The sequence below is a fragment of the Anolis carolinensis genome, chromosome 5 (assembly GCF_035594765.1).
Source record: "Anolis carolinensis isolate JA03-04 chromosome 5, rAnoCar3.1.pri, whole genome shotgun sequence".
NCBI lineage: Eukaryota > Metazoa > Chordata > Lepidosauria > Squamata > Dactyloidae > Anolis > Anolis carolinensis.
The window spans coordinates 145,192,552-145,205,918 of NC_085845.1; the positions used below are offsets into that span (position 1 = coordinate 145,192,552).

Below are 13,367 nucleotides of genomic sequence, written 5' to 3' on the forward strand. Positions count from 1 at the left end.
ATGGTTTTCAACCATGTTATCCATATAATACTATTGCCATATGAATACTGTGTGGACACATCACATCTATTTTATGTGTTAAGTTGGTAGGGATGATGCCCACCCTCTGGAATTCTCTTCTAATTAAGAGCTGCCACAGGCAATCTGTGATCACCTTTAGCAGGCAGTTAAAGACCTTCAGGCAAACTTGGAAGTTGCAAGGACTTTATTATCTATCCCAAACAGTATTTAGGATGTTTTTTTTAACTGTACATGGCTTCCATGCAGCTCTTTAAAGGGATAGTTACTTTTTTAAAGAAAAAAGTACATATAAAGTATGTGTTGGAATTTACTGCCTGTTGCTTACATCTTGTGGAGCAAACATTGAAAGACATCTCCATTTAAACAAGTTTTGAAAATTACCTTTGAATATTGGAATAAATATGTTCAAGTGAACATAAGCTTACTCTTTAGGTTGCTGTGAGTTTTCTGGGCAGTATGGCCATGTTCCAGAAGCATTCTCTCCTGACTTTTCACCCACATCTATAGCAGGCATCCTCAGAGGTTTGAGGTATATTTGAAACTAGGCAAGGGAGGTTTATATATCTGTGGAAAGCCCAGGGTGGGAGAAAGAACTCTTGTCTGTTGGAGGCAAGTGTGAATGTTGCAATTCATCACCTTGATTAGCATTAAAAAGTCTTGCAGCTTAAAGGCCTAGCTGATTCCTGCCTGGGTGAATTCTTTGTAGGGAGTTAGCTGGCCCTGATTGTTTCATGTCTAGAATTCCCATTTTCAGAGTTCTGGAATTCCTGTTTTGTTCTTTATTTGCTGCCCTGATTTTACAGCTTTTAATACTGGTAGCCAGATTTTGTTCATTTTCATAGTTTCCTCCTTTCTGTTGAAATTGTCCACATGCTTGTGGATTTCAATGGCTTCTCTATGCAGTCTGACATGGTGGTTGTTAGAGTGGTCCAGCATTTCTATGTTCTCAAATAATATGCTGTGTCCAGGTTGGTTCATTAAGTGCTCTGCTATGGCTGACTTCTCTGGCTGAGTTAGTCTCCAGTGCCTTTCACGTTCCTTGATTCATCTTTGGGTAATGCTGCGTTTAGTGGTCCCTATGTATATTTGTCCACAGCTGCATGGTATATGGTAGGCTCTTGTAGAGGTGAGAGGATCATAGCATTTGTTGGATTTTCTTTGTGGGTCTGTAGATAGTTTGTAGGTTGTGTTTCTTCATCAGCTTAGCTATGTGGTGAGTGGTTCCCTTGATGTATGGTCAGAACACTTTTCCTCTGGGTGGATCTTTGTCTTTACTCTCATGGTTTGTTCTTGGCCTTTCAGCTCTTCTGATGTCTGTGGTGGAATATGGCCATGCAGCCCGGAAAACTCATACCAACCCAGAGATTCATGCCATGAAAGCCTTCAACAACACAGCTTACTCTTTCATTCAATTTTCTGTGTAATCATACAGAAACAGATGATATTCAATGGCTAGATAGCAGCTGTTCCTTTCTTCAAGGTTTAAGAGGCCTTCAATATAAACATAGAACGGGTGGCTGAAAATGCTGATTTGGGTGGCCTTTTCATTTCATTGTCGTTTTCTTATGCATGTGTGTGTGTTTCTTGTTTAAAACTGGCAAAGTGTACACCCAGAAGGCAAAAATAACATCTTCTTGGTGAACAAAGGCCAAATTCTGCAAAACACTATCCCTGTATTTTACAATTGGGAGGATGATTTCTTAAGAACAAAAAAAAAAACAAATGAAACCCCACTGCTTACAATTATGAGTTCAGTGTGGGAAACATGACTGCTTTAGCCATTTCTCCCCCACTGATGAAAATGGCTTAAGATCTCCCCAATACAGACACATGCACATTAATACAGACACAAAAGCAGAGAGCTGTTCTTTCTTTCAACAAAACTGAAATCTTGTTAGATGGTCTTGTGGCACCACCTTCTGGTGAGCATGGAATCCACACTCATCTCAAATAATATAACCTACTGTATCTATCATATATTATTCATTCAGCAGAATGTTACCTAGTAAGACAGAAATATTCTCTTTTCTTTGACAATAAGATGTGAACAAATATAGAATGTGGCATAAAGATATCCCATATTTTGAGACGGCACTGTGTGGGCTGTAAATGGGAGTAGAGGTATGGTAGGTCTAATTCCATAGGTTTGGCTCTGTTGTTTTCAGAATTGATCATGAGTTGGACCAGTGAACATTGGGGCTTTATTATTCAAGTGTATTATGAGAACAACCATTCTGTGATAACAACCCAGAGAGTATTTAGTATACACTTTGTGCTCAATCAAAATGCAACAGATTGGAAAATGACTTTGCTATGGATTTCTAACCTTCGGGCAACTGGATCTACACTTAAAAGAAAATTCCTGACAGACTTAGAACAATTAGGAAGCCAGGAAATGTGGAAGCAGTAAGATAATCCACTCAGCAATTGCCAAGGGTCATAAGAATACCATGGTCCTGTGGATATCAAGTCAGGATTTGAGAAGGATTCTGCATGACAATTAAAAATGGCATCTTTACAAAATGATTTGTCCAATATGATTTTTGAAACCTATTAAAAAAACAGTTTCATGTACTTTTCAGAAATATACACAATTTTTTAGATAGCTTCATTCATTTTTATACCTTGTACTGTAAGAGAGAAGCACTATGGAAAATCAGCAAGAGAAAATTATGAGTAAGCAAAAAGGACAAATGAAGGGATGGGGCAAGAAAATTTGGCACCATTCCATTATCTGGGTGGAAGCCGCAAGGGGGCGCTAGACAGAGATTGATAGTCCATTTTATGGGAGTGGAGGGTGGGTTGAAGGAAAAAAAACCTTCCCCCCATTTTCCTGTTATTCCCCCCCCACACACACACACACACAAACAAACATACACACTCATGTACCCATCATGAAAACAACCCTTGTTTATGACATGGGAAGGGGGAAGGCGGAATAACCAGAAAAAATGAGGAAAATTGTTTTCCTCCTTCAACTACCTCCCCCCCCCCCCCAATAAAATGGACTATCCTTCTCTTTCTAGCATCCCCTTGGGCTGCCACCAGGATAATGCAACAGTACCAATAATCTCTTTCATTCTATAAATATAATGAGGTTACAGTGAAATAAATCAAGGGAAGAATAAGCATACATTTTAACCGAAAAGGGGGGGGGGAAATCAACCTTCATACCTTGAAGTATTTTCTTCTTATGCGAGTCATATTCATTAACATTACTCCAGAATTTATTCCAGTCTTGCCATAATATGGATGTCTAGCAAAGCGATTATACCACCCAATACGAGGTTCTTCATGTTCAGGTGCCATTGCAGCAATTTGAGAAGAATTCATTTTTTTCAGGAAGGACCAAATATCATCAACAGGACGTAAGAACAAAATATCTGTGTCAACATACAGCAGAGAGTCCACATCGCTCAGAATTAGCTATGAAGGAAAAAGGTTTTAGAAACAGTATTTTAGAGCAAACATTAATTTGACTAACAAGCTATTGTCATAACTTCAATATCCATTTACCATTGGTTGTTCCTGTATACAGATATGTAGACAACCATTCTTTTCTTCCTTATTTTTCATATTCATGAATTGATTGTGCAGAATAAAAAATAGTAACAAGCTGCATGAGTTTATGATGATTCACCATGCTGTAAAACTTAGCATTCCCCAGAACTAAAAACAAGATAATTTGGTGTCATTTTCCTCATTTAGTCATATTATACTGTTAGTGATTTTATTAGCTTTCTATTTTATTGTTTTTAATTTTGGAAGCTGCTAAGAACTCTGGGAAGAAATAGGAAAGTATGAATTTTTAAGTAAGTCAGTAAATATTTTGTGTTTTCTACAAACCACCAAGTTTAATTTAGTCTCTTTTGGGAATCCTGAGAAAGCATTAAAATTGTCTCTTCCACAATTATTTTATTTTGTGAGCTTCCTGCATCTGCCTCTTCATCTTACCACAAAAAAATCACATATCTATACATTTAATGGGATCTACATAAATTGACAAGATAACTCAAAGGCACGCGTGTTACAGCACATGAGGCACAACCCTTGCCTCCTTCAAAGAATTCAAAAATGTTCCTAATTTCAACTACAGTAAAACCCCGGTAGTCCGAGTCAAACGGGCGGACCTCAGCTCGGTCAACCCAGATCACTCAGATTACCATGTTTCCTCTCCCTTTGGCGGCCGCTTGGACCCAGGCAAGCGCGAAGCGTGCCGCTTCCCTGGGTCCAAGCGGCCGCCAAAGGGAGAGAAAGCCTCAGTTCGGCGGGTGCTTGGACCCAGGGAAGCGGCACACTTCGCGCTTGCCTGGGTTCAAGCGCCTGCCGAACTGAGAGGCTTCCTCTCCGTTCGGCCAGGGCTTGGATCCAGGGAAGCTTGCCGCTTCTCTGGGTCCAAACACCCGCCAAACGGAGAGGAAACTTCTCCCTTCGGCGGGCGTTTGGGCCAGCCATTGAGCGAGTGAAGTTCACCCGCCCGCCCGTGCCTCGGCTTTTTCATCACGTCGGGGGCCGGCAGCACCGGCGCCCGGCGTGGCGAAGGAGCCAGCCGTGCGTGTTGCTACGTAGATAGCAAGCTACCTAGCAACATGTACAGGGCACTCGCCCCTTGGGAGGTGCCCCCTGCGTGTTGCTAGGTAGCTTGCTATCTACCTAGCAACACGCACAACTAGCCAGCAAGCAAGCAGGTGAACAGGGAGGGTCTTTGCTGCACAGAGGCTTGGAGGAGCGGGGTTCGGACGAGCGGGGTTTTACTGTAATAGGAAGAAACGTGCAATATCTTACTGAAGACCAACATTGACCTTGGCTGCTATGTTTATTTCACCAAGTCAAGCAACGTTTTCATCCCACTAACAGAAATGAAATAAATCAAATTGCTGCATTTGTGAGTAAAGTTGTTTAATAATACAGGTTAAGAGGGTTTTTAAAAAAATATATAAAGCCACAAATTTTGCCATAACAACCATTACCACTTACTGGGAGAAAAAGCCTTTGAGAAGCACAAGGCTTGAACAGTTTCTTCCATTCTGCTGCATTCTCGGTTGGAAATGAGATGGGGTATAAAGTATAATTAAATTTTTCTTGATACGCCAAATTATCAAGCTGAAAAACAACAATGTTAGCATTTTATTACAGGCATTTGGCAAGATCCAAAAAATCCAACTAAGTCCCTACATATCTACATCTCGCTTTGGCTATAAAACGGGAACTTTTTGAAGGCTCTAACACTAACTAAATAGCTGTTAAAGCAAAAGGTAATACTTTAAAATAAGGTAGTTTATTGATTTATTAATTTAATGTATATCCTGCCTTTTTTTTAGCACAGCATTCAGGTAAAATAAAATACAGCTAGAAAATTAATCCAAATTTTAAAATGATTAAACAACTATTCTGTTCCCCATAAGCAATTATGTTAGATGAATACTTACTGTTTCTCTGAAGTCATGATGTAATTGGTCCTCTGCAAAAATATGGAATTGTAGAGGTTTGATGCTGAAGATAATGGCTGATCTCAACATAGTAATAGTCTCCTCCAACCTCTCACCACAGGCAACCACTGCCAAATGCATCGCCTCAGATGGGTGTAGTTTCGATAAATCATATCTAGTACAAAGGATACAAATGATACTATTTTCCAAAGAGACAATGCTAAATGTAAATACCAGTATTTTACATCATATTTAAGGGAAAGATTATTTATACAGAATTTTTTTACAGTGTCAGAAGCAACTTGAGAACATACTGCAAGTCGCTTCTGATGTGAGAGAATTGCTGTCTACAGAGACGTTGTCCAGGGGATGCCTGGATGTGTTAGCTGGGAGGCTTCTCTCATGTCCCCCACAAGCTAGAGCTGACAGACAGGAGCTCACCCCGTCTTGTGGATTCGAACTGGCAACCTTCAGATCAGCAACCTACCCTTCAGGTCAGCAGTTCAGCTGGCACAAGGGCTTAACCCATTGCGCCACCATGGCTCCTATACAGAATTTGTGTTATTTTAACATGAAAATACAGATTATATTTGTGCTATTTTACAAACATTTCAAATTAAAGAAAATTCAGGGATGGTACATGCCAACTACTGACAGAAATGAAAAAAAGGAAAGATGTTTTCAACTGCTATCAAGGAAAGTCTTTTTAAAACTTTGTTGAACATCAAAGCACACTGTAAAGTGAAAATAATCTTAATTTCTATTTTACACACTTATGCCTTGTAGAACCATCTTTCTTTTTTCTTTTTCAAAGAACATGAAGTCAACATGATGTAAAGTGTCTGAAACTGGAACTCTTGTTTTCTAAATTATACCTAAATATCTCCTCTCAGAGCCAATGTGATTTTCATACCCTACTTTCAACTTCATTTCCTACTATAAAAACAGTTGTATCATTTTTTTGTAGATTGGACCAGTCAGTAAAAGAATTCAACAATATGATTTTGTAACAGTAATTCTGATGGCTATGTTATATAAACATTTGCATGAACAAGCTATGTCCATATGACATTTTTTGATATGAGTGGTTTTACTGTTTACATATATGCAGGAAGGGATTCTGGAGCCAGCTGTTGTTTCTTGTGTCTCTTCTATGCAGGCATACACAGCTATAAGAGAAATATCTAAAGAGAAATTCCATTCCTTCCCAGCTCAAACATCATTCATTGCATTGTTTACTGCAAGAGATGCAACCCAACACTAAAAGTATCTTTCTTCTCACATCCTTCACTTTTCTGCAGGTAAAACATCCAGCTAGACAAAAAGCAAGGAGGAGAGGAAACTGGCTGTGTAAAAGCTTTATAAAAGCTTCACTGTTAAAAGATTTTGTCAGAGAAAAGGGGGGAGCAAATAAACTCAAAGGTCTATGACATTGAGCTCAAATAGAGAAATCAAAGGAATGGTAGACACTGGTGAAAGAAAGAAAAAATAATCCGCAGGATGTATTTTGTAAGTAATCAAGTAATCTGTAAAAAAAGCTCTAAATGTTTTTATATACTTAGCATTTTGGTTGCTTCAGTCCACTACTCTTCTTATTACAATAAAGGAACCTCTCTATTTCCATGTACCAGATTTTCAATTAAAGAATTAATTTCCAGGAGCACATCTACTTCATTAACAGAGGTATACCTGCAGCAGGAAAAGCCAGGAAGAAGAAATGTATCCCATAACTGCTTAATTTAAATCTGGGCACATTATAGTAGTATTGGAACTAAACCAATGCGAAAGATCAAACTCTGACTTAACTAATTTGGAGTTCAACTCTTATTTAAACACCCACTGTTTCGTATTTCGGTAACAAGAATCTTAAGAACTATTCAGTAATGAGATTCCGATAAGAAAATGAACGACAGTATTAAGAGCACTTGGGAGCAGGATTGTCTCTCTTTAATTTTGTCAGGAAATTCTGGATCCTGTTCTCTTCTGTCTTTCCTACTACTGCCAGCTATGTTGTTTGCCAAATTATCTCCTTATAGCCAGAATAGATGTTCCTGCCTTAGAAAAGGAAACCAGGAAAGCTCTTTACTGCATCAGAGAAATGACTAACGGGGAATCAAGGAAGGAGGAGTGAAGGAGAATCTTTTGCAGCTCTGGCTCTTTATCTACTCTGAACAGGCCAAAACATGTGAAACAAATATTTCAAGCTTTCACTACAACGTTTAGCAAAAGTGGGATACAAATATAGTACAACCCCATGTCCATGGATTTGATATAAGGAAGTGGTGGCATTAGTAGTTTTCCTTGGAGCATGTGCATGTTATGTATAATTTTAGATGTCAATCTGATTGCCACAGAAGTCACCTGAATGATATCGCCTTTTATGTAAATTCTAGTGATTTAGGTTTTTAAACTACCCTTCCCTGCACACCAGGATTTTGTGTTACATGACAAACTGCTTTTGAATGTCCTCTCAGTTTCAAAAGCAGTTTGCTACATACCAAAGCAGTCTGCAGGCAAATAATGTTCAATTGATTCATGCTCTTCTACTGAACATATTGGCCAATTCAGACAACCATTTTTCATCTGAATAACCTGATAATCCCACAAGTATTTTGCACACATTCACTCTCTTCATGTTGAGCCACTCCTTTTTCACTTCTTGTCATAGAGCAATATTCCAGAAAGCCTTCAAGTAACAAATTTTTTTAATTACACCCTAACTGGAAATTCGTGATCACCAAGCTTGGAACAGTGAATCTTTGTCCTTGACATGCAAGTCCTTCCTTTACTTCATAAACCACTTCCTCTCCACATCAATCTTCTGCTCAAACCTCTAAGCTACACACAAGAAGTTCCTATTAATTTTTTTTAATGAAAACCACTGTGCCCTTACTGCTGCTGAGCATTCTTCCCACTGCCAAGTGATCTTGCTTGAAACTATACCAATGTACGCCTAAAGAGAAAAGCAAAAAAAAAAAAAATCTGGCCGTACAATTTTATAGTGCACACAGAATGAAATACCAAAGATTTAGGGTCTTTTATTCCACATTTTTCTGATAAGATAAATGCTCAATCTAATTGCAGATTATACATTTTATTTGCTTTAGCAACTAGTCAGTATGCACACGTGATCAGGAAATACAGTATATACTCATGTGTAAGTTGAGGACAGGTCTGGGGGGCCACAATTATGGATTATGGAATATGACCGGTAGATAAAGATGAAGGTAAAGCTTTTCCCCTGACATTAAGTCTAGTCGTGTCCGACTCTGGGGGTTGGTGCTCATTTCCATTTCTAAACCGAAGAGCCGGCATTATCCGTAGATGCCTCCAAGGTCATGTGGCCAGCATGACTGCATGGAACGCTGTTACCTTCCCACCGGAGCAATACCTATTTATCTATACATGTTTGCATGTTTTCAAACTGCTAGGTTGGCAGAAGCTGGGGCTAACAGCAGGAGCTCACCCCACTCCCCGGATTTGAACTGCCAACCTTTTGGTCAGCAAGTTCAGCAGCTCAGTGGTATAATCTGCTGCGCCACAGGGCTCCTTGACCTGTGGATAAAATAAGGATAATTCACAGAGAAGAGAAAGCATCAATAGTGCCTTCAGGGGGCAACCCCATTTGGCACTGTTTTCCTGTCCAGGTATTCAAAATGTCCAGAAGCAGCACCACAGTGGGGACTAGGGGGGGTCAGGGCTCCTTTGAGGTTCTTTCTGAATAGACTAAGCTCTCAGCTTCTGCCTCTCTATGCAGAGATGGAAGTGGCTGATTTTTAATAAGATATAAGTTACTCACACTGATCTCTCAATAAGTTGACCCAGGTTTCTTTGGTTGATTTTTTGACTAAAATGTCTGGATTTATACATGAGTATATAGGGTATGTAAATGCATTTCAAAATGGGAACCTTTTATAAATAAGAAAGCCTAATAGGAGTATCAATGACCCACCCCCCAAATTAATATTTTCTTTAAACGCTTTTTTAAAAACTCAGATACTTTTTAACATATCCAAAAAAGGTTTTTGAGCAGTTAAGACTGTCAAAGCCTACCTACGAGCAGCTTCCCAAAAGCAGTTCATTCCACAAACATCAGAGGGCAGCATCCAATAGGAATTCCAGTAAGACACAGACACATTCTTACACCTAACAGGATGAAATAGAAACAATCCTGTATGAATATTATTGTTTTATTTAGAGGTTGTAATGGAGGACTTCTGTTTGTTAATAAAAAGTTATCCTGTTACTCTATACTATCTGTGCCTGATGGCAGGCCTTCACACATTGTGCAATGTAACTCTATATATCAGGACAAATGTAACTCAAATATGGATCTTAAGCATAAACCCCAAGCACAGACATACTGAGAAGTGGTATAAGGATAATGCCATGAAAAATATTCAGAAGTAATATTCAGAAGTAAATCATGAAAATGCTATATAAGGCTTTTCAATAGTCACTTCTATGTAAGTGTGCACAGGGTGGGATTAAACCCTATATATTTAATCATCATGCATAAATCGATATATTTTAGTTTAAAAATCAATTATATATGTGTGTGTGTGTGTATGTGTATGTGTATATATATATATATATATATATACACACACACACACACACACACACATATATACACACACACACACACACACACACACACACCATTCTTTTCTCTGTGTAGAGTGGCAAAAGGCAAGAGATTAGCTATCTGAATCTAAAAGAAGCACTGACTACCTCTATTCTCTTTGTTGCAGTGTCGCTTCTTGTCTTTTTGAATGCCTGGCTGGGGAAATAGTAGAGGTAGAATTGGTGCTTTCCCCGTTCTGCGGAATAACACTCCACCTATCCATGGAACATATCAAAATCCATCATCTTGGCTCCCACACCTATCCTCAATATTTGGAGGGGTTTTTTTAACACAACAAAAATTGGGAATTTTACGTGTTTTTGATTTGTTTTTGCAATGCAAGCTATTTATTACTAACGGACATGGTAGCAAATAATTCTACTAGGAACACTGGGTCTCAAAAGACTAAGAGTCTTGGAGATCAACTACCTCACTTAATTGGGTTGAATATTTGTTATTCGAATGACATCTCAATTCAGTCATATATCTGTGTCTGACAAAAGCAAAATGAGCTTTTGTGAATAAATTTGAGGATGTTAAACCAAACCTCAGTCTCTGTACTTGATCCAAAAGTTTTAAAAAGGAATTAATCATGCCGAAACTGCATTAAGTCATGTTGGAACTGTGTTACCTGAAGTCATGTCGGAACTGTATTAAGTTAAATTAAAGAGCCATATAATACAGTGATATATAAAGTCATGTCGACATTGTATTAAAGTAGTTTAAAGATACATAGAATCCAGTCATGTCGGGACTTTATACTATAAACAATAACCATCTAGAAACAAAGAAGATTTGAGAACCAGAACTGCATTGACTCACAGAGACTCTATAGTGGCAACCAAGGGAAAAGAAAGTTCAAATGTCTTTTAATAAAACATTGTTTAATTGGCCAAATACAGTCTCCGACTAGTCCTTTGTGCTACGGCGCCTTCCAGTTCATTTAGTTAAGCATGGAGGCAGAACAGATTTACATATCTTAAACTGAGTGATGAAAACACCCACTGTTAAAAATATTCAGTTGGTAATCAAAACTGAGACTGTAGTCAAGCAATCAGAAGAAAACTAGGATTCAGAAGGAGTAAGACAAGAACCTCAAGTGTAAAGATACAAAACTGAACATGGAAATATGTATAAGTGAACAATGGACCATGAAGCTAAAAAAAAATAGTCTCATGTGAAATAAGCTGCCGGATGGGAGTTCTATGAGTACCATGGATGACTAAAAAGACAAATAAATAGGTCTAAGGACAAATCAAGCCCAAATTCAGAAGTCAAAATGACTAAACCGAGGCTATCATATTTTGGACATATCATAAGGCAACAGGCCCTTCCACACGGCTGAATAAAATCTTACATTTTCCGCTTTGAACTGGGTTATATGGCAGTGTGGACTCAGATAACCCAGTTCAAAGACGGTATTGTGGGATTTTCTGCCTTGATATTCTGGTTTATATGGCTGTATGGAAGGGCCCAACATGACTCAATGGAAAAAATAAAAATAGTAGGAAAAGAAGACAGACACAAGCAAGCAACCATGGCAATGAGCCTACAAGACTTGAGCAAGACAGTTTGAACACAGGATCTGAAAAAGAAAAGGCTGTATTTCCTTAAGTCATCATTGTGGATATCTAAATTTCAGTTCTTTATAAGTTGAAACCAATTGTAATATACTTGTTTAGACATGACAGTACTACTACTGCAAAACTGCTGTGCTTCCACTAAACAGTTAATTACAAAGCTGCAAGCCTCATCACGAAATAGTGCTGAGTTTTAAAAAATAACTAATCCTTGCTGTTCCCGTAATTTAACTAAACTAACAGAGAGAGACAAATCTGCAATTGCAAACTGAATTGCTTTCATCGCATTAAGACATCACGCTCATGACACAATTGAAGTGTATTAAACCGATACTCCCTTTAATAAAAGAATTTGCAACACCTGCATTGGTAACAGGATTGCACCAGAACTGATACAACATCTCATTTCCAGTCATATGAGCTGCCTAACCCAAAGGGCAGCTCATTAAATCAAACCTTTAAGATGAAAAATGACAACAAACTTCCTTGTTTAAATATAACCTCCACCTCTTTTAATTACAGATTTCGAATAAGACACTATGAGGATCCTTTAAAATAGACACATGAAGAGGTGGAGCAAGGGCATAAGTTTGCTTCGTGTCTTTTTTAGAGCACACCACATTGAGTCAGAACAACCTCAGGCAGGTTTCCTACTTTTATGGTAATGTTTCTGTAAGAGTCTGAGTCCTTCCTGCTAGAAGAACTAGAACAGGAATAAGAATAATGCATCATAGCTTTCATCTTACTAGAAAAAAGTGACTAAAAAGATTTGTATAGGCATGACTAGAGATCTTAATGTACAAATTGAATTCTGGTCTTCATCTTGCTTAGAGATGTTGAATTATCAATTATCTTAAGATACAAAATCAACTTAATGCACCATGATGCTCAGTTTCCAATGTATATGAAAACATGAACTGACCCTATCACCAGCAGTGCTGGAAATAAATTACAATAAGACACATGTATTTGCAGAAGATATGCTCCTAGCCAGATTGCAATTATGCGGAACTGCAGATACGACTGAACATCTTCAATTACCTTGTTTCCAGTCCCAGGATACCAGAGTTGTGTTGGAGGGGCTAGAAATTCCTGGAGGAGTAGACCACAGAGTTGTCCGGAGGAACTAGTAAATTCCTAGATACCTTTTTCTACTTTGGGCATAAGTTAGTGAACCACAGATATGGGTTCTGCGGTTAAGGGAGTCTTACTGTATTCTTATGAAATAAAAGGTGAATTTGAGCCTTGATGCATCCATTTTCAGGTTTGAAACAACACTTTCATTTTGTATAAATTCATTTTGCATGTAATCTATATGCTCCGAAGTTAGATGGAGGAATGATCTTGAACTCATCACTGCTCTTGGAAAGCAACAGGGATCCAATCAAAGTAGATTTCCTCGGTTTTGAGCCCCTTCATGAGGACTGAAGATTTGCGGACAGTAATCTACACTGGATGACTATAATTGCGTGACATGGTTTAACTCTTTAAAAGTGTTCAGAAGCAAAAGATAGAGAAAAATGTAATGCCAAACTGTTATTTGGCACATGCTTTAGAGACCATTTACTACAATCCCTAAAACAAGTTGACTGGCTTCCCTATTTGCTTCCTGGCAGAAATTATGGTGACAAGAAAGAAATTGTTTAAGCAAATATAGGAATATATTGTGTGCTAACAATACCGTTTCCCCTAAAATAAGACGTAGTAGAG

At 38.3% G+C, this 13,367-nt stretch overlaps 1 protein-coding gene across 2 annotated transcripts in view; it reads right to left on the minus strand.

Annotated features, from left to right (window-relative positions):
* The window catches only part of gxylt1 (glucoside xylosyltransferase 1), a 33,276-nt gene that overhangs the window by 11,784 nt on the left and 8,125 nt on the right, over window positions 1-13,367 (minus strand). Inside the window, exons 2-5 of one of the 2 annotated variants that reach the window (XM_008111115.3) lie at window positions 9,504-9,596; window positions 5,451-5,625; window positions 4,999-5,124; window positions 3,196-3,447 (exon numbers count right to left, since the gene is read on the minus strand). In XM_008111115.3, the coding sequence (XP_008109322.1) occupies window positions 3,196-3,447; window positions 4,999-5,124; window positions 5,451-5,625; window positions 9,504-9,596 (646 nt within the window). The remainder of the gene's footprint in view (window positions 1-3,195; window positions 3,448-4,998; window positions 5,125-5,450; window positions 5,626-9,503; window positions 9,597-13,367) is intronic. The other variant, XM_016993829.2, reaches the window with a different exon arrangement.